At 34.3% G+C, this 20,691-nt stretch overlaps 1 protein-coding gene across 4 annotated transcripts in view; it reads right to left on the reverse strand.

Annotated features, from left to right (window-relative positions):
* Positions 1-2,465: 2,465 nt before the first annotated feature.
* The window catches only part of AP1S2 (adaptor related protein complex 1 subunit sigma 2), a 31,905-nt gene continuing 13,679 nt past the window's right edge, over positions 2,466-20,691 (reverse strand). For 2 of the 4 annotated variants that reach the window (XM_081948220.1, XM_081948219.1), the window contains exon 5: positions 2,466-4,003. In XM_081948220.1, coding sequence (XP_081804346.1) covers positions 3,956-4,003 — 48 coding nt within the window. In that variant the 3' untranslated portion in view covers positions 2,466-3,955. Of the gene's footprint in view, positions 4,004-4,534; positions 6,819-15,653; positions 15,748-20,691 lie in introns of all 4 variants that reach the window. The other 2 variants (XR_014174977.1, XR_014174978.1) reach the window with 2 other exon arrangements.

Raw genomic sequence — 20,691 nt, forward strand, 5'->3', positions numbered from 1 at the left:
ACTCTTTGCTTATAGAATCTCCCATGTAATTTCGATGCCCTTCTGTTTCCTTAATCAGCTTATCTTTGATTGTCAGTAGTGTTATCAATGATATTGCTAATAAGATTTCTCTCTTTACATCCATACATTCTTTTGTTTTCCCTTCTGTATCTTGCCATCTGGGGTAGATTTCCCCTCCATTTAATTCCTCTTTCAGTATTCCACTCTTTCCCTTTTCAGAGACAAACCAATCGCCATAAATATCAGCAATTTTAATTTCTTTATATTCATTTTCCTCTTTGATTTTTAGGATTTTAACTGTCACTTTTTCCATTTGATTAGCATCTTCAACTTCTTCATCATATTTTGCTGTTAGTTGCACTAAAACTTCCAACTTCTCTATCCTCTCATGTGTATCTGATAATTTCTGTATTTCTGAGAGTATCTTTTGCAGACTTAAAACTTCTTTCTGCTGTTGAAATTGTGCCATTATCTCCAGCTAACAAACACTGCTATTCTAGCTTAGAAGGTTTTAACAGAATTAAGCATCACAATAACATTTCACCTTTACTTCAAAGGAACATCTGTGTGCTTTTCTTTTTATCAATCTCTATAAACAAACTCTGAGACCTTGGAGTGCCAAGCCAGGATAATCAGTAAAAAGTGTTTCATTTTCCAATACACAAACTTCTAGCCTCCGAGTAGCAGTGTTACACTGTATTTCTTTGTTTCTTTTTGTATCTTTTTTGTATTTCAAGTAAAAAAAAAGTCAATTCTTAAATGAGTTAGAAAAACACCCACAGTAATGAAAGAGGAGAATTTTAGTCCATAGATTACAGAGTAGTAAAAGAAAAAAAATAGAAACTTAATCCATTCATTTTAAAAGGCTTGCATAAATTCCATCCGTGAAGATACGTTTAAAAAGTAAGATAACCCACTGTCCAAAACCAGTCCAAATTTAATTCCGCCGCTTATTACTTCTGTTCTCCAATTTAAATTAACATTAAGGTTTTTTTATAGGCAGTCACTTTTAAAACAGTAAAAATTCCTCACCAGCTGGAAACACTTTCTCTTTCCATATCTTTTGGAGCCGCCCCGACTTCATCAGCAAAGTGGCTGGATTTTTTGTCACCGGCTTGAAGAACTTATCTTGGATCAATCAGGGACTTTGTAATGTCCCTGAAATCAGCAAGATGTATTCTTCCTGTTCACCGTCTGCGGGACGGTTTAGGTCCATTTGGACCACCCAGTGGCAAAAGTATCGACTGCGATCTCAGAGCATTGAGATCGTGCGTTGTGTTGTCGTGACTTCGGCTCCTCCCCTCCATCCTGCTGCTTTCTAAATGTGATGATATATCTGACTGAGCTGGCCATGGGAGTTGTCAGACTGCTGTGGAGTATTAAATTTGTGAAAAGCTTTCTTTTATTCAGCCATTTTAAGATTAGCCAAGGTCAGCTTGGTGTTGCCACCTGCTGTGACCTGAACACAGGTAATATAAATATACCTCTATAAAGAGCATCTTCCATGTAGAGCTGCTGATCTTGAAATTTTTCCTAGTTTGGCATGCTGTTCAAGTTCCTTGTCTTACAGTATTTTTTGCATACCTATGGATTACAGTGGGCATCTTTTCTACTTCACAGCTTTAATTTTAATAGAGCTGTGCAGTGTTTGCAGCATGCTTCTCAAATCATTTCTGAAGCACTTTACTCCTTCAAAAAAATAGAGTGAAACTTTACAAAAGACTTATGAATACCCACATCCCCAAAATGTTGAATTCCTTTTTTTAAGGAAGCAGATATGAAATTTGGCTCAGATTTAGTAACTCCACCTATAGTAAAACTAGTGCTTACAAAGCAACTACAATTTCATATATTGTAACATTTTTTCTAAATAAGTATACTTCAGTCTATCATAGGACCATAAAACTATAAAATGTAGAAAATCAGAACGTGGTATTATAAGATTTAACAAACTTTATTATAAGACATAGACTTTCCGATTTGCACCTTTTTTCTTGATTGCCTCATTCTTCTGCATTAAAATCCTTTATCAGTTAAGCTGCTGTATTATCTCATGAAGTGACCTGTAGCTCACAAAAACTTAAAATAAATTTTAAAGGATGCTACAAGTCATGTTTGGCTACCATAGACTAACATTGGTCTCAGCTGGCAATTTTTTATTTCAGTTTTCAGAAACTGGTATCAGTAGTTTTAACATTGCTTTATTTCTAAATATGTAAAGCTTTATCATACATGTATAGTCCATATATTTATCATTGCAAATGGCTACAGATTGCTTCCATGCACTGGCATAACAGAGATGAGCTGACATTTAGCAGCCCCATTACTTTTTAAAGAAATTGTTAACTCATTGCTACAATGATTTACATGTCTTAATAACTTACCTTTAAAAGAAGGCAATATTGGTATAAAGTAGTCTGCTTACACAAACATTCCGTATGTTTTTGAATACACAGGCACAGTACTGGAGTAAAAATGGACATTTATTACAACTAAACCAATGAGATACTACACAGCTTACCTTACATCACAATGCTTTTTAAACAAACACACAAGGCAACAGTGCAGACCTTAAACACAAAAATGTTTTTGACATTTTAAAATGTCAAGTAATTCCACCCTATTTCAACCTCACACATAGCAAATGGATCATTCTAATGCCTTGTGAACTTCATTCTTCCAGTTCCCATTAAGTTAAACATAAGACTCCAGTGTATGTATTTCATGTAATCTTTACTAATTCCATAAAGCTTCTATTGGACTCAGTATAATGTTTCAGATGTAGCATATTAATGCACTACAATATTTGAGAATATCAACTGTAGCAAATTGACCCACCAGAAGGCAATTTAGTAGTAACATTATTGAAGAGGTCTACATATGAGAAAGTACACACAAGCATATGTAAAGCAACCTACTTCCAGAAATAAAATGCTCTGAACGAAGTTTGCTTCAAACGTATTACAGTATATTTAGCAAAATTCACATGAGGATAAACAAAATATGGCTTTGTAATATCCATGCAGTCTTATGCTATGCATATTTAGAAGTTGTATTTTGATATGTACTATATCATAAAAATGTGCATATGCATACCATGGCAGCCAAAAATGTGAACAATGCACTATGATTAAATCTAGAATCTAAGGTGGAATATTAATGGGCAGCTACAATTAGTAATATAGCTGTTCAAATTGATTTCAAACAGCAGATAATACTGTAACAGGTAGATATTTTCTAACAATTCATTTTTGTCAAGTGTGTTTTAATATCTGAATTTATCCTTTTGAAAAGACTTTCAGTACTTACACTTAAAAAAACCTAACACTTTTATATAACTTCAATTTACATTCCCTTTGCAAAATATTAATTCAAGTTAGAATTTTATTCCAAGGAATTTTTATAATGTTTATAACTGAATTTTTAGAAATGAATCTGCCATGACAGCTTACAATAGTTTGACTTGGAGATCTTGATATAATTCTTTGGTATAAATAAAATAGCTGTAAATATGGTACTTGTTTAATCTTCTGTGACAACCTAAAATGACTTAATAAAAGTCTTTGGCTATACAAAGCCAAGTTAACACATTTCACATTACCACATGTAATAGTTTTCAGCATGTAACACAAATTACAGTATTGGATACATTATGTTTTGGCAAAGTAATTCACAAAAAATAATTATTGAAATTGTCACCTATAACTCAATATTTTAAAACTAATGTGGCTTAAATTGCTGTAAAATCCCCTTCCCCAATTTTAAAAGGTTTAAAAACTTTGCTCCCTTTTTAAACTTTATAATAAATAGATTTTTTTTCTCATAGACCTGAATATAAGTAGCTTAGCAGAACAATAATACTGACAAATAGCATCATAACACCATTAGCTAACATTACATGGAGGCAGTGAAGATTTACACTTATATGGGACACTGTAAAGACACCAGAAAAGATTTATGTCAGTCCAATCTCTTCAAGAACACTACGAGGGGTCTCTGCTTCCTGTGGAGAGAAAAAAAAGAATGGTTTTTTTTTTGTTTCTGTCAAGCTAGGTATATCATATTTAAGAAGTAAATTAATTTCAGGAAGTTACATCTCACCTTTCTTTTTAATAAACTGTATTTGATACACTTCCCAATTCCTGAAATTCTTTCCTCCTTTCTTTAGTCAATTGAATGGACTGGAAAGTTTCTATTATGTGAAATGCTTATCGTTCATAAAGGAGAAGGCAACCTACATAAAGTTGAACTCCCACAGGCGCTAGCCACTTGGATAAAATGTGACTGTTCAATCTGATTAAAGAATTCAACCAAAGTAATACTATTTGTGATAAAAATTGTAAATATTTAATAAATATAGATAAAATATTTAGAAAATAATTGTAGAGGCTAATTAAAATGTTATTTTTGCTAGTAAAGTTAGTGATCAATATTTTAAATGTTCAATTTCAAACAAAATGTTAAAGCAAGTTATATTTTCTTTATACCAATGTACTCAAAGCACAGCCAGTAATACTTGTATAAAAGTACTTACTTTAGCATCCTAAAAAGGTATAGCCAAAAAGAAAAAAAATCAGAATTTTAGCAATATTTCCATATAAATGCAACAAGTATGTAAGAACATGAGAGCCTGCTTGGTCTAGTGGTTAAGATACCAGGCTAGAAACACCATGAGTTCAAGTCCTGCCTTAGCCATGAAGCCCAGGAGGGTGACTTTGGGCTAATCACTCTTAGTCCAACTCACTTCAATTGTTGTGGGGAAAATATGCAGTGGAGGTGTGTCGAATGATTGTCACCTTGAATTTTTTTTTTAAATAGTAAAGGTGGGATGCAAAAGTCTGAATTCCCAAAAGTCACTATTGTAACACCTCTGAATTGTGTTAGTAACTAGCAAGTGCTCTAGAAATTATTCTGTGCTGACATATATAAATTTGATATAGAGGATTAGATTTTATCATAATTTTGTTATGAAAAATAAGTTTTTATTAGATCCATCATTCTGAAGATTCATCATTCAGCAGATATGCTACCCGGGAATGCACCCTCATTCATTATGCAAACTTCCAAAAACAAGATTGGCTTAGAGGACAGATGCCCACAACGGTTCCCTTTCAAGATCGCCACTTGATTCTGGCAATTTCTCATGAAAGTTAGAGTTGTAATCCAATACATAAAATATAGCTGGATAAATGAAATATAGCTGAATTTCACGTGCACTAATAGATCTCTTTATATGAAGTCTAAATCAAATTGAATATTTATTACGGCCATAGGTCAGCATAATATAAAAAAGATACACTATTTTTATCTAAGAACCTGCATACCCTTATAACTGTATGCATTTTTGCATCACAGCAGTATTTTTAAAAATTGTGTTTTATACATTTAATAATGTACCATGAACAATGATACAGCATACCCTCAACAAGTCTGAATCTCAAATATTACTTGGGGAAAGTAGCTGTACCATTTAAGGGGTATAACATAATAGCTCTTAGGAAATGTGCAACTTTTTAGAAATAGCTGAGTTTAATCTTTTATCAGAAGGGTTTCATATGTCTGCAAATTAGAATTAAGGTAAATTCCACAAATATGAATTATTTCACAGCAAAGAAATGGAAGGGAAAAAAGCCAGTCACATGAGAAGTGCATGCAATAGTTTATTACAGTCATGCCCAAAAAAATTCACAGTAATTTACAAGCATGCAGCTACATAAAGGTGCAACAATACTGCACCACCATCAGCACTCCATTTGCAGCAGTTTGAAGAGCTGTTTAAAAGAATGCAAAGCAGCATTTACCATGTACATTCACAGAAGCAATACCATATACATTCAGAGAGGGAGGGAGAGATCTGCAATATAAATGCTTCTTGCATGCTTCCCAGATGTAATGGGAAGTAACATTAATTCCCTGTTTGAAACGATTCTCTCTAGTATGCTGTATCTGTATCTGATTATATTGCAGAAACCATTTTCTTTTTTAACTGTCATTTTGAAAGTCTAACTTTGTAACAACAATCATGTCGCTCTTTTTATTATAACTTTTTGTTTTAGAATAAAATCAGGAGGGTTTTTAGTCATATACTTTGGTAGTTGCTTCTGTACATTTATGAACATTTTTATTGCTAGTGTAACATTTGGATCAGCTCCATACATGCATTGAAGATATCCATGTAAATCTACTCTAAATTGAAATTAATGGAAGATACATGCAGAAGGAATACTTTATGCACACTTTAGAAAATGCAAGATCAATGTACTTATTTTTTAAACTTATTTAGCAGTGAAGCAAATCTTTTTAATATACGTGTATCACAATTTGTGGTCTTCAGGGTTGTTTTTCATGATAAGTTTAGAAGGCGCTATTTAGAAAACATTTTGTTTAGTTGGATAAAGTGTATAACATCAGTGGATTTCTATGTGAAAGCTGCATAAATTAGATTTATATACATTTTGATAGAATACTGTACCATGGGGTTTAAATGATAAAGTGAAGCTAAGCAAAATATTTCAAGCTAAAGTTTTACATGCTATGTCAAGTGCTAGTGAGATAATTTAAATATTTTAACATGAAAATTACAGCATGCTGACAAAACATATGAAGAAAAACAAACATTGCAAATGGAAGGACAAGGAAAAATACAAACAGCAAAAACAAAACACACAACTGTGATATACACTAGTTTGTTCAAGATGATTGGATTCACCAAGCTGAGGAAAAGCGTTCTGCCATGTGAAAACCAGTTCTAGCGCCTCTCTGTGCATGATGAATGAAGTCATTTAGTATACTGGGACATTAAAGTATTCATGACGTGGCTATAAAAGAAATGTATATATATTTTTTATGAACAGTACAGAAATTAGCATGCATATAATAAAACAAATGGATTTATATTACTTCCATTTTTCTCTAATCTGATGTTTTACAGTTATATAATAATGATGTTAGAGGTTTAAGAAAAGTTATTTTATTGTACTGGATGTTTTAACTATATTTAATATCCTGAGTGGTTTGCTTTAAACTAAATTTGTAACAATTGATGTGTACACTGTTAGTTCCAGACATCATTCATTTTTTGCACAGCAGTATGTTTAATTACAGAAAATAGAATGCATATGCAATTTGCACTTTGAACAAGCTATTTGAAAGATGTTTCTGATGTTGTATCAAATGATATTCAATTGTATAATTACTGAATTTTATGGCAATGTATGTAAACTACAATTAATTTATGTCTAAATTATATTTTTCTTCAATGGTACAATTATCAACCATGTCTTTAAGGGCTGCAATCCTAACAATAAACTCATTCTTTTTAGCTGTTTTAAAAGTACCTGTATTAACATTCCAGGCCAGCTAGCTGTTAATCTAACTACCCAGGAACGGAGAACTGGCATCATTAATTTCTTACATTTTTTCGTGCTTATCTTAAGAGCAAAAATAATACACCATTCATAATGCTAGTTCTATAAACAACTATGGAGACTATATTTTTTGTGTATATAAGAATGTGAGGCTTTCAAGCATAATAATCAATACATAATGGTAACTATGTATATTTCCATAAGTCTATTTCAGAAATATAGGTTTCCCTTAAAATAATGAAATGGAAAGTATTCCTAAAACAGATATCCTAAGATTAATTCATTCAACAGAGAACATTTTATAAATTTCCATGTTAACCTGGCAAAGTACATTTTCCCAGACATATGAACATATTCAATTATATTTGTCCTCCCCAACACATTGTCATTAATATATACAAGCTATATTAATATAACCAAACTCATAAAATTAAATACTCTCCACATGCCTAATCTTCTCCACATTCTTTCAATACTTATAAACTGGTATAGAAGGAATACATTTTTTCCTTCAGTTTACCTGGTTGACCTAATAACTACATCACCTTAATATGCATTTTCATTTCATGGATGCTGGCTTTTTAACTAAAAGCAGTTAAATAACACCAATTGGTGGCTAATGTATTTATTTACATTATTCTTAATTTATTTTATGAAAATATTAGAAGTTATAGGTGAAACCTTGCTATGTAAAGGTTGAAAAGTGAAAATAAACTATCTGCATTTTGTGTAGTCAAAAACAAACACTTCACAATTTTATCTGCTAAAAATCAAACTCAAGTGCAACATTTACCATCTTTCTAGCTAGAAACCAGGAGACTGAGTTCTAGTCCTACTTTAGGCCAGTCATTTTCTCTCAGAGATTTGTTATTGTGGGGAAAAGAGGAAGCAGCATTAGGTATGTTTACCAGCTTGTATTATTTATTAAAATAATAAAGGTGGATATATATATATATATATATATATATATATATATATATATATATATATATATATATATATATATATATATATATATATATATATATATATATATATATAATATAAACATATATAAAATATATAAACAAAAAAAATAGGATTTGAAAAAAAAGTCTTTTTTGGAATCTATAGTCAGAACAAGGGAAAAATATTCCAAGGGGCATGGTGAACTGAAGACAACTCTGCAAGAGAATAGCCCACAACAGCAGTGGGAAAAGGAGCCAATTACTCCCCAAACTCCTCTCTGGATTAAGGAGAGGATTTGGGATGCCCACAGTGTTTTCCTGTGATAAGACTGTAAAACATTAATCTCCAGTAGGTTTTAGAACTTTGGGAGTCAGAAGAGTCAGTCTTGTCCAAGCGATGGTTCAGAGACTTCAAGAGACACTGGGTTCACCCACTACCTTTCTTAATCACTTTCATTGGAAGTGGTTTGAAAATTATTTATGGATATTAAGAACCTTCAGAAGGACAAGTTTTATTACATTAGGTGCTCAAACTCCTAGGAGTTTTGTTCAGCAGATATATTCTCGGTGTACCCAGAGATAAATATCTGCCTTTACCTAGGATCGAACTCACAGCCTCCTGATTGTGAGGTGAGAGCTCCACCTCTAGGCCACCCTATCCTCTTAGAGTCCATCTTAACTGGAAATAAGATTATGAAATAATTATAAGAATATTCCTGTAGTTTGTTTTAAATCCTATTGAAGTATATGTGAAGCTTTTGAATTTTAAGCGCAAGAAATCTTTCCCGGGGAAAATTTTCTGGATTGGGGAAAAACATGAAAAAAAGAGACCTTGAAGGTTGTTTACTAGAGGCAACTAGAAAGGTTTTAATTAAAGGAGAAGACCTTCTATTACAGAACAGAGAGAGAAGTATTTTAACTCTGGAGGAATTCAAGGATATTTGGCAACAATATATTCAGAATTTTCTTTTTAGATTGTCCAATAGTATAAAATGGATTCAAAAGAGGAGCTAGAAGAGAATGAAATGGAGAACCAGGATGTTTTGGATATGGGTGTGAAAATGACAGGGTACAAGAATGATTTAATGAGATAGGTGGCACATACATATCAATATACCGTGTTTCCCCGAAAATACAACCTGTCCCGAAACTAAACCCATGCCACATTTTTCGCGTGGGCAAAAATATAAGCCCACCCCCGAAAATAAACCCCCCCTCCGGCCAGGCAGAGCACCGCTCACTGACCTAGCGTTATTCCGAAAGCGCCAAGTCGCAGGTGGGGGGGGGAGCGCTCACGTTGCTTGCTGCCTTCGGGATACCGCTAGGTTGGGGAGTGGCGTTCTGCCTGGCCGAAGGGGAGAGTTGCCGGGCGGCTGCTCCCTTGTGAACTGGCTCCCGAAGAGCCGGGCACAGCCTCAGGGGCGAAGCAGCCATGAGGTAATCATGCCCACGAGCAGCCGCCCGGCAAATCCCCTCTCCAGCCGGGAAGAGCGCCATTCACTGACCTAGGGGGTAATCCCCAAAGTGCCAAGCCATGTGGCGCTCTGCCTGCTCCCCAGCTCCTGCGGCTTGGCACATTCGGGATACCCCCTAGGTCAGTGCATGGAGCTCTGCCCGGCTGGAGAAGGGGGTTGCGCGAGCGCCTGTTCCGCTCGCAGCTTCACCAAGCCCTTGCCAGGCTCTCCCAGGCCACCGCCGCTGGCTGCTGCCGCCTGCCGCCGCCGCCGCCCCGCTCCGCTCCGCGCAACTTCAAAACTCGGGCCGAGTCTTTCAGCATCGGCCGCTCTAGGAGTGCTCTCTATGGTGGGCCAGCTGCTGGAAAACTCCCTGTCCGGCAGCCAGCCCACCATAGAGAGCACTCCTGGAGCGGCCGATGCTGAAAGACTCGGCCGAGTTTTGAAGTTGCGCGGAGCGGAGTGGAGCGGGGCGGCGGCAGCGGCGGCAGCGGCGGCGGCGGGCAGCAGCAGCAGCCAGCAGCGGTGGCCTGGGAGAGCCTGGCAAGGGCTTGGTGAAGCTGCGAGCGGAACAGGCGCTCGCGCAACCCCCTTCTCCAGCCGGGCAGAGCTCCATGCAGTGACCTAGGGGGTATCCCGAATGTGCAAAGCCGCAGGAGCTGGGGAGCGGGCAGAGCGCCACATGGCTTGGCACCTTAGGGATTACCTCCTAGGTCAGTGAATGGCGCTCTTCCCGGCTGGAGAGGGGATTTGCCGGGCGGCAGCTCGTGAGCATGGTTACCTCATGGCTGCTTTGCCCCTGAGGCTGTGCCCGGCACTTCGGGAGCCAGTTCACAAGGGAGCAGCCGCCCGGCAGCCCCAAAACAATAAGCCCTCCCTGATAATAAACCCAAGGGCATATTTCGTGGGGCAAAAGAAAATAAGCCCCTGGCGTATTTTCGGGGAAACACGGTATACATACATACATACATACATAAAATATTGACAAAGATGTTATACAAACCAATTGATGTTTTAATAGCTAAAGGGACACACAAATAATAAATCAAAATGGTGACGTATTGGATGTATAGATTCCAACTCAGAAAAGTAACTTGGATAGGCTTTCTTATTTTTGCACTTACAAAAGATATGTGTAGGAGTTTCCAAGAAAAGATAGAATGAAAAGAAATAAGCTTTTGAGACATTCCTCAAGACTTTTAAAACTAAGAAGATTTATAAAGTTGGCTTATAAGGTAGGCATTCCTGAGAAAATTGTTTAACCAGCTGAAACCTTCTTATGACAACCCACTGCTAAGAGCTTTTTCCATAACTAAGCCATTTGCTATTTTTACTTAGAAGCTATGAAATTTTAAAATATATCACAATTAAGAATTACCCTATTGACCAACTGTTTTGAAAAATGGGATCAGAATGAACAGCTACCCCCTCTAGCGTTTGAATCAAAGCAAGAGAACAACGAGCTTGTCTTGAATTCCCATTGTTCTTATGATCAGAATACTCAAACATTTTGCATTTTATTCTGATGGAATTCTTCAATTATTCTGACTTTATTTTTTTCCAGAGATTCAGTTGCCTCCTGAAAAAGCACTTTTGGGACAACCATAACTTGGAGGACAGATGATCTCAATAGACATTTAGCTATACACTTTGGGATGAACTCCCTTCTAATGCTGTGGGATTTCCAGGAAAAAAAATTGCAGAATAAATTAATCATTTGCACTTCAGTTTGAGATGCAGACAACACAGACTCATCTCTAACAGCCTATGCCTGTCTTCACTGAAGGGACACAAGGCAGAAAACATCATACAGCTAAGAAGGCTCCACACCCATTTGCGCTATCATTATTTTATTTCAGAACTTTCAGAGAGAGATTATAAATTATCAAGAATCCCTCAGTGATCTGTTTTGCTTCTTCAGATCTGTTCAAAACCAACAAGATAAATAGTGGACAAGATAAAAATAATAAGAATTATGGGAGGAAATGATCATAATTCCAGGAGGTTCAAGTTATTGTAGAAAGAGAAATTAGAGCACAATTAATACATGCACAAAGCTTAAATTAGTATTAGGGAGCAACCCAAGGTCAGAAATCCCCAGGCCAAGGATCTGCAGAACGGCTCCAAGAACACTTGCACACTATCCTGATTATGGCAAGGAGAGGTCAGAGTTCCTCTATTCCTATTTTGCTTCAGTTCTCAGTTAAAAAAAAAAGAGTGGCAACTAAAGAAATTGGCTATCATGACTAAATTATCTCTTCAGAACCAGATCTATTAAATATGAATATGCTGAAGGGACTTACGGATATCATTTTGGAGCATATGATTTTAAAGAAATTATGGAGGATAGACATAATGCCAGAGGATTGGGAGGGTTAAATTGCTTTCAAGAAAAGATTGGACTGCCATTTGTCAGAAATGGTGTAGGATCTCCTGCTTGGCGGGGGGTTGTACTAGATGACCTACAAGGTCCCTTCCAACTCCTGCTAATCTGTCTATCTGTATGTCTTTCAAATATCTTCAAAAAGATAACTGGTAAGTAGAGACCAGAGAGCTTGACAGTGGTACAGGGCAAAAGTGAGACACAGATTATTCAGCAGTTGGTTTGTAAGCAGGAGCTAGTGCAAGTTTAATTAGAATAAATCATGCTATATCATCCTGATGAATGTCTTGACTTTTTCCTTTTTTTAAAAAAAAGTGTCCTATTAAATTGCCATAGAAACATAGCAGACACAGCAAACCCTGCCTTTAGAAAACTATTCAATAAAGACTTCCATGAGATTCTAGTAGAGAATTATAAGAAAGAGATAAAATGTGATCAGGACATGCTATGATTATAAACAGTACCACTATCGGTCATTCTCAGCCCAACTCACCTTAGAGTTGTTGCTGAGGGGAAAATAGGAGGAGGAAGGAGTATCAGATATGTTTGCCATCTTGAGTTATTTATAAAAAATAATAAAGGCAGGATAAATAAATAAAACAAATATAGACCTAGCTGAACAATCATATTACATTAATGACTTCATATTAAGATGGAAACAAGTATCAAGCAGCATAGTACAAAGCTCCAGTCTATCTCAATTTGTTCCACATATATAAAAGTGCTTGAATGAAGGATTAGAACATATACTTATCACATGTGTAGGTGAAGCAAAGTTAGGACACATAACAAACAGATGATAATATTAATGATAAGATTTAAAAGTATCTTGAAAAGTAGAAACAATGAGTGGAAAGCAGCAAAATACATTCAATTAGAAAATTGTAAAACCGTACGTTTGGGCAGAAAAAAGATGCAGTTTTACTCTTAATGAAATACCTCAAATTTCTATGTACTATATATAATGAATACAAATAGCTACAAATATGACAAGCTAACAGAGTTAAGGCTCTTATTTTAAACCTGAAGAAACAAATTTCATAATCTCTCCTTCATTACAATTGTAGGGTAAGAGGTGAAGATCCTGTCAATCATCTAAGCAAGTATTGTGTAGGGGCCTATGTCAAAATCTGGGATAAACAATACTTTCAGAAACAGTTGCATTCTCAGGTCATATTCTGGAAATCAACTTTGTTTGGCGCAATTGAGAAACACTAATAGAAAAGGCATGGTTTTTATAACCCTCAAGACGATGGGCGTGAATTCTATATCCAAAATACAGGTAGTCCTTGTCTTATATCAGCTCATTTAGTGACCGTTCAAAGTTACATCACTGAAAAAAAATGACATGATTGTTTTTCACAATTATGATTATAGCATCCCCATGGTCACGTGATTTACATTTGGATGCTGATTCGCATTTATGATGGTTGCAGAGTCATGTGATCGTCTTTTGTGATCTTCTAACAAGCAAAGTCAAATGAGGAAACCAGATTCATTTAACAACCAAGTCACTAATTTAACAGCTGCAGTGATTCACTTAACAAATGTGGCAAGAAAAGCCATAACATGGGGACAAAACTCACTTAATAAATTTCTCACTTAACAACATACATTTTGGGCTCAATTGTGGTCATAGGTTGAGAATTACCTGTAACTAATTCCATGGTCAATTACGACAGATGAATAAATCTTTCATAGAAATGTGACTGTATATAAGGGCTACTCCTACAACCTTCTATATCTTTGTTTTATATTTAATTAGCATCACCATGAATTGAGTTTTGCATTCTTAATTTCATCAGGCATGCCGTCGTAGAACACTTGTAGTTAATTTTATATCTATGTTGAGAAAAAAAGCTTAAAAGCCTATTTAATTATATTTTTACAAAGCCATGTGTGGAAAAAACATAAAATAGCTGTGAATAAGGTATAAGTTACTTGTTTTCTTGTTATTCTATGTTAACCAAACAAATAATTCTATACCTTAATGCCAATCCATGACTATTAATAAATTTTAGTTATCTACAATACTACACTTCTAATTAGGTCAGATTACTGTAGTTCTTGTTTTAATAAATATAATTGGTTAATTTTTTTAATTAAAATAAATAATTCTACATATTAAGCTCAGTTATCATGGACAGAAGTTAAATTACCCATTATAAATATCCTTACTCAATAGGAAAAATGTGAAATGTAAAAAAAGTAATTATTATGAGGGGTGTGCAAAACAATGATTTCAAAATAATATTTTAATATTACCACAAGACTTCCAAAGTAGTTCTGACCTTACTGGAAGTATTCTAAGTTTTTTTAAAAAGCCATGTTGCTTTCACATTTTAAATGAAGGCATTTATCCAACAAGAAATTGAAATACTTCCATCCATTCCTGACAAATGTGCCTTGATGATACTTGGAAAAATGTGAGAAAAAGAAAAGAGAATAATCAATATTCTTGTCACAGTATAGGTAATAATGTCCCAGTAAATCATAATTGCACATATCAGTACATAATCTATTATGTCAATTTATTGTTTTTGATGGAGAGCCACATGTTTAGAGCACTTGCTATCAACATTTTAAAAGTTTTGTCTTATTTCAACTTCGGAAAAGCTATTTCAGAAGCTTGAGAATTTTAATTGAAAGATGCTATTCATATTAGTATAATCATGTAGCCTTGTATTGAAGCCATTATGGTTGATTAAAGAGCATTTTTGTAAAATTCTATCATTTAAAAACCTATTAATAAACATGCTTATTTGATGGTTATAATTTCTGCTTTTTCAACATTTTAAATGCAGGCTGAATATAGTTAGTTTTAATTAATGCATTTAACCCACATTATTTAAGAGGAACACAAATTCTTTAAAAATATATAAATTACATTAAAATCTTCTTTAGATTAATATTTTTCCTCATGCACCCTTTTTTATGGAATAGGGGATTTAAAAGTGGCAATTACACAATTACATTTTAAGAAATTCAGATTTTAAAATAAATTGGGACATGTATATCCTTTTTCCTTAAGACAAATATTTATGTCAGCAATTCACTCATGTATTAAGTTAATTATAAGATACTGCAGCATTTTTCATTTACACACCAAACTATATTTAACACACTTATCTTTTTCCTGCTGCAAGTCATGATAGATACTGTGTTCCAGAAAATAATTTAAACTACTTTTTCAGACCAGTGATCTGTTTATTGGCTAATGTGGGGATATTTTAAGCCCTTTCAGCATACAAAAATCATTAACACCACTAGAACAAAATCATGCACCACACAATTCAAAATTGATGCCGTTAGTATGAAAAATAAAGATAGAACACCCAAAGCAAATGTCCATTCTGTCAAGCAAATATGACAAAGAATAAGTCCATTACTCATCACTTTCTGTTCCTCTTCTTGCTTAACAGGCAAGGGTTCTTTTACACGTGCAAACCTCTGCAAAGCACTAATGTAATCCATGCCACCAAAAGGTAAATTTGGTAGTTACCAATTGTACAGGTAGGGGCCAAAGCGCTAAGGCTTTAGATTGTTCTTAATCATAAGATATCCTCAGACAAACCTCCCCAGTCTTCATTCTGGCTCTATAAACAAAATTAAGCACAATTGAAAATTTTATAGTGCATTTTGCATGTTTGTGTAAAGATAATCAACTTCACATAGGTTTATGGATATTAGTATTCTTTAGGTTTTTCTACATGAATATTATCAAGTACAAAGCTGGTAAAAATATGAAGAAAAATGAATGTATTATACAGATACACCTCACTTTTACCATATGATATGCAGTGAATCTTCATTTTTCCAGAGGGTTGCCAAATTCCTAATCAGAGTACTGATTTTCAGAACAGTAAGTGAATTGCTTATAAAAGCTATACAAAATGTAGCAATAAAGGGGACATCTTTTTTTTCCATTGTCTACCCCATTCACATATAAAAAGGTGATGGGTAAGATTTTTTTAAAAGTAAGAGAAGATTGAATCCTCCTATTCCCTTTCAGACAATCCTAATAGAGATAGTCCTTGATTTTCAACCATTTGTTTAATTATGGTTTGTAGTTATTATGGTCTTGGGAAAAGCAACTTACAACTACTCCTTAAAGTTATGACGATAGCACCACCTCCATTATCTGGTCAAAATTCAGGCACTTGGCAATTGGCTCACATTTATAATGGCTGCAGTGTCTTGTGTTATGTGATCGCAATTTGCTAGCTTCACAACTGGCTTCCAACAAAAAAATCAACTCAAGAAGATGGATTTGCTTAACAACCACATGGTTCACTTAATAATCATGCAGTTTGCTTAACAACTATAGTTTAATGACCACAGTAAAAGTGGTTGCAAAATCAAGCCCACTCATATGATGATTTGTTTAATGACTACATCTCTTTACAACCAAAATTCTAGTCCCAATCATAGTGATATATTGGGAACTACTTGCTGCAATGGATCCAGAAACATAAAAAGTGCAGTTCCAATCGGGGGATGGAGGGGGACCCAATGAAGCTGCAATAAAATAAAAAGTTCAGCATCGTTCTTCCATAAGCTTCTTTTAAAGATCCTCTTCAAATTGTTTCTATACTCAAATGGAGATTCTGCTCCCATTATTTATCAACTATCAATGTCTGTCAGCACTGTATCTAAAGTTATTTTAAGAAACTACAATGTAAAATATGAGAAATAATGGAAAGAAACAGCTTTAGCAATGTCCTTAGCATACTTTAAAATTCTGTGATTTAAGTTTAAACACCAAACATCTAAGGCTGGTGACAGTTTTACAATTTAAAACCAAAGTTTGTAATTGAGATTATATATCTTTTCTACAACACATTTCCTGCATTATGAATGAGGTTCAGTGATGTACAACTTCTCTTGAAAATCAGGTACTGACTATCAATGCCCAATTAATTGAGTTTAAGCAGACATTCAGCATACATATTAATGAAGCAACATGTTTACATTCCTAAGGTTGAATTTTATATCACTACTATATCAATTGTATGTAGCTATCAGAGTGATAGAAATAAGATAAATGAGAAAAACTATGACAATATACACAAGTACAATTCAACCTCCAACATAGATATTTCTTCTCTGTTACCTGGTTTTACACATTATCCTGTTAGTTTTCTGTAACTAGAATTACTAGTATGAGAGAGTAAGTCACAATTTTATATGGACTAATCTAGCGAAATTAGATGTAACATTATTATATTAGATATAATAATATAACACAGTACTGAGTTTCCTCCATTTGTTTAGGTACCTAATTATATATAGGATTTTGACTAAAACTATTTTTACTGAATCAAATATATTTTTATTTGATTTGGCTTTCGCACTTTGAATGCTTGTGTTTATTACTTGTATTTCTTTCCTCAGCTGTATCAGAGTATCAGCTTGTAGGAATAACTAAGCAACGGTTACGTTCCTAAGCTGTTGTTTCCTCCATTGTAACTTTCCTCATATATTTTCAGCTCTTTATTATGACTCCAATTCAGCTTTTCTCACAAAAAAGTTAGTGTGTCAGAACCAGATATTCATTAGTATTTTAAATAGAGCCAGCTTAATGGATGATCTTGAATAAGTATTCACAAATCATTCCTACATTTGAGCAGAATTTTACCTTGTGGGTAAACATGGTATATACAAATTCCTGCTTCTGCAAGTGGGTCTACCTGCAGACCTGACAAAAAAAAATCAGTAACCAATAATATACCAATTTAACAAAATAAAGTTGCAGTGAAAAACGTTCTTCATTTCAAGATCATATTAAACAAATAGTTATTAGGGATTAATTTTAAAATTAATTTCATTATATTACTAATAATGATGATAATAATAATGCCCAAATAAGAAAATTGTTGTCCTTAATTTATGCTTATTCTTCATTGATGAGCATTTAAGTTTTATCCCTGTAATTAAGTGATTGCCAATAAAGTCCATCAAATAGTGTCAAAAAACAAATAATCTTTCTTAAGTTCTTAAGAGGGAAGATTATATAGTATTAATGAAAAATATGAGATAAACAAATTGTTGGGAAATGCCCAGGCAGACAGGGAAGAAGATTCAAGGGGGGAATTAGCCTTGAATTGTTCCGCAGCCATAAGAGATCCTAGACTGATCCTCCACTTCCAAGCTCCATTGGAATTTATCTATTACCAAAGAAAGGCAAGCAGTCTGTGGAGATTCCTATATTTTGGCAGAATTCAATGAAGTAGTTAGTTGAACTCTACACATGTGGCTCTGGTTGCTTGTACCTGACACAAATCTGTCTTTGCCTAATTTTGCATAAATAGTCTTTTATTTTACTGAAGGTGTCACTGAATATAATGCACATATTATTTACATGAGCAAAGGAATAAAATGTATTAAGTAGAGATCAAGCTAAATACTTAAAACTTTTAAAGCTAGCAGTCACTTATTAATATAGTAGAAATCCAATAGATATTATATTTCAAGACTACAAGGGAAGTATGTGGTTACAAATGCACTCCCAGATGAAAAAAATACATATTATTCAGAAACTCTTAAGTATATAAATGAATTCAGTGACAATTTTATTACTTTAAAAACACCTTCAGCAGATGCATGTACAATTAATTTCTGTGATAAAAGAACAAGAACAGAAGCTATAGATTTGTCACAGGTTTTACATACAGAATATTTTGAATATTTTTCTTCTACAAAGACTTTTAAAAGGAATACAATATATAGTACGGTTATTTAGACCCTGGCCAGTGTCTCTTTTCACTTTTACCATCGGGCAGAAGATATCGAAGTATAGCCAGCCAGCCAAAGAGGTTTAAAAACAGCTTCTCCCCCGGGGCTGTCAGACTCCTAAATCACAATCACTCTGCATACATATGGAAACATATGACTATTTTCCCAATTACTTGTATAAGGATTATTCTTTATACTATTCATGTTGTCTTGTATTTTCTGTTATGGATTGCACCAGTAGAAGCTAAACCAATTTCGTGCTATACAGGATGTACAATGACAATAAAGGCTATTATTATTATTATTAGCTTACTTCATTAAATTTCCTTTTATTATAGTTATCATATCACATAATTAACTTTTTTCTAAATCACTGAGCTGTAGAAGTAGGGATTTTCTTGGGAATTTTGTAACAATTCCTGACCTTCTGTCCTTTCCTTTATTCTCCTCAGGACAATAGCATTCCTCAAGATAACTTGAGCATTTCCCCTGAAGCAGACAAACATGCAAATTTTCTGTCTTTTTTCCTGCCAATATCTGTGATAGGCCACTATGTTAATAACTTACATGTGGAAAACTTCCACTTTGTCATTAATGTTTAAATATTTTAAACTAAATCTTTCAAATAATCAGCTCCTTCTAGAACGGCTACTTTCCAAGAAAACCACATTTTATCAGCAAATACAACTAGATGTATTTCCCTTAAATAGCTATATTAAGAATTTCAACTGATAAATAGAGGGACAGAATGTGATGAGAGATCAAAATAAAATAAAAATACATCAATTAACATATCCCATGTAATGCTGGCAAAAAAACCTCAATTGTTTTTATTTACATAGTAAGCCAAGCACAATTTCCCTAAAGCAATATACAAAAACTGACTTTGCTAACATGACAGAGCTATACTCAAAACTCATTTTATCACAATATATTAATATAAGTATTATTGTAATTTAAAGAGTATAGGTATGAAAGAATGATGAAAAAGGCATTATTTACTGCTCTGTCACCAAACTTGGATAAACGAGAAACACATTTGCTAAATTAATAAGAAATAAAGACATATATTTCAGCTACTACTAATCCAAATTCAAATTTTAAATCACTTTAGGGCAAGGGGTTTTAGGTACTACACGACAGAAAAAGTAACAGTTATGGACTAATTAGCAGATCATATATAGTTCCAATCCTTAGTGTAGTTGTAAGACTAGTATTAAAACTATTTCATAAACACGTACTACTCATCAAATTACATAGCTATAGCAAAATGACTTTTAAATAAAACACTTAATAATAGCAATAACCACAAGTGTTTTAAAAAGAATCTAATTTTTGGATTTCAACTATGAAAAAAGTAAAGAGGCATACAAGTATGACAAAATTACCATATTTTTTGGAGTATAAGACGCACCAGAGTACAAAATGCACCAAGATTTTGAATAGGCAAATTAAAAAGAAAAAGTTTTTGCACTCTGCAGACCTTGTGAAAACGGGCCCGGTTTTTGTCAAAAAAAAAAGGGCATGAATAGCCTTTAGGAGGCTTGTAGCATACTCCTGGGGGCTGGGGGGGGGTGGGCAAAACCAAGCCAAAAATGGTCCATTTTTTGTGAAAAAGGACCCTTTTTTGTCCAAAAAAAGGTCATTCACAGTCTTGAGGAGGCTTATAGAGTGCTCCTGGAGGCTGGGGGGCAAAATTGAGCAAAAAATGCCCCGTTTTTTGCTCATTTTTGCACTCCCCAGCCCCCAAAAGCACTCTGGAAGCCTCCTAAAGGCTATGCACAACCATTTTGGTGAAGCGGGCG

Source organism: Natrix helvetica, assembly GCF_964273705.1.
Source record: "Natrix helvetica genome assembly, chromosome: 3".
In the NCBI taxonomy this organism is placed as follows: domain Eukaryota; kingdom Metazoa; phylum Chordata; class Lepidosauria; order Squamata; family Natricidae; genus Natrix; species Natrix helvetica.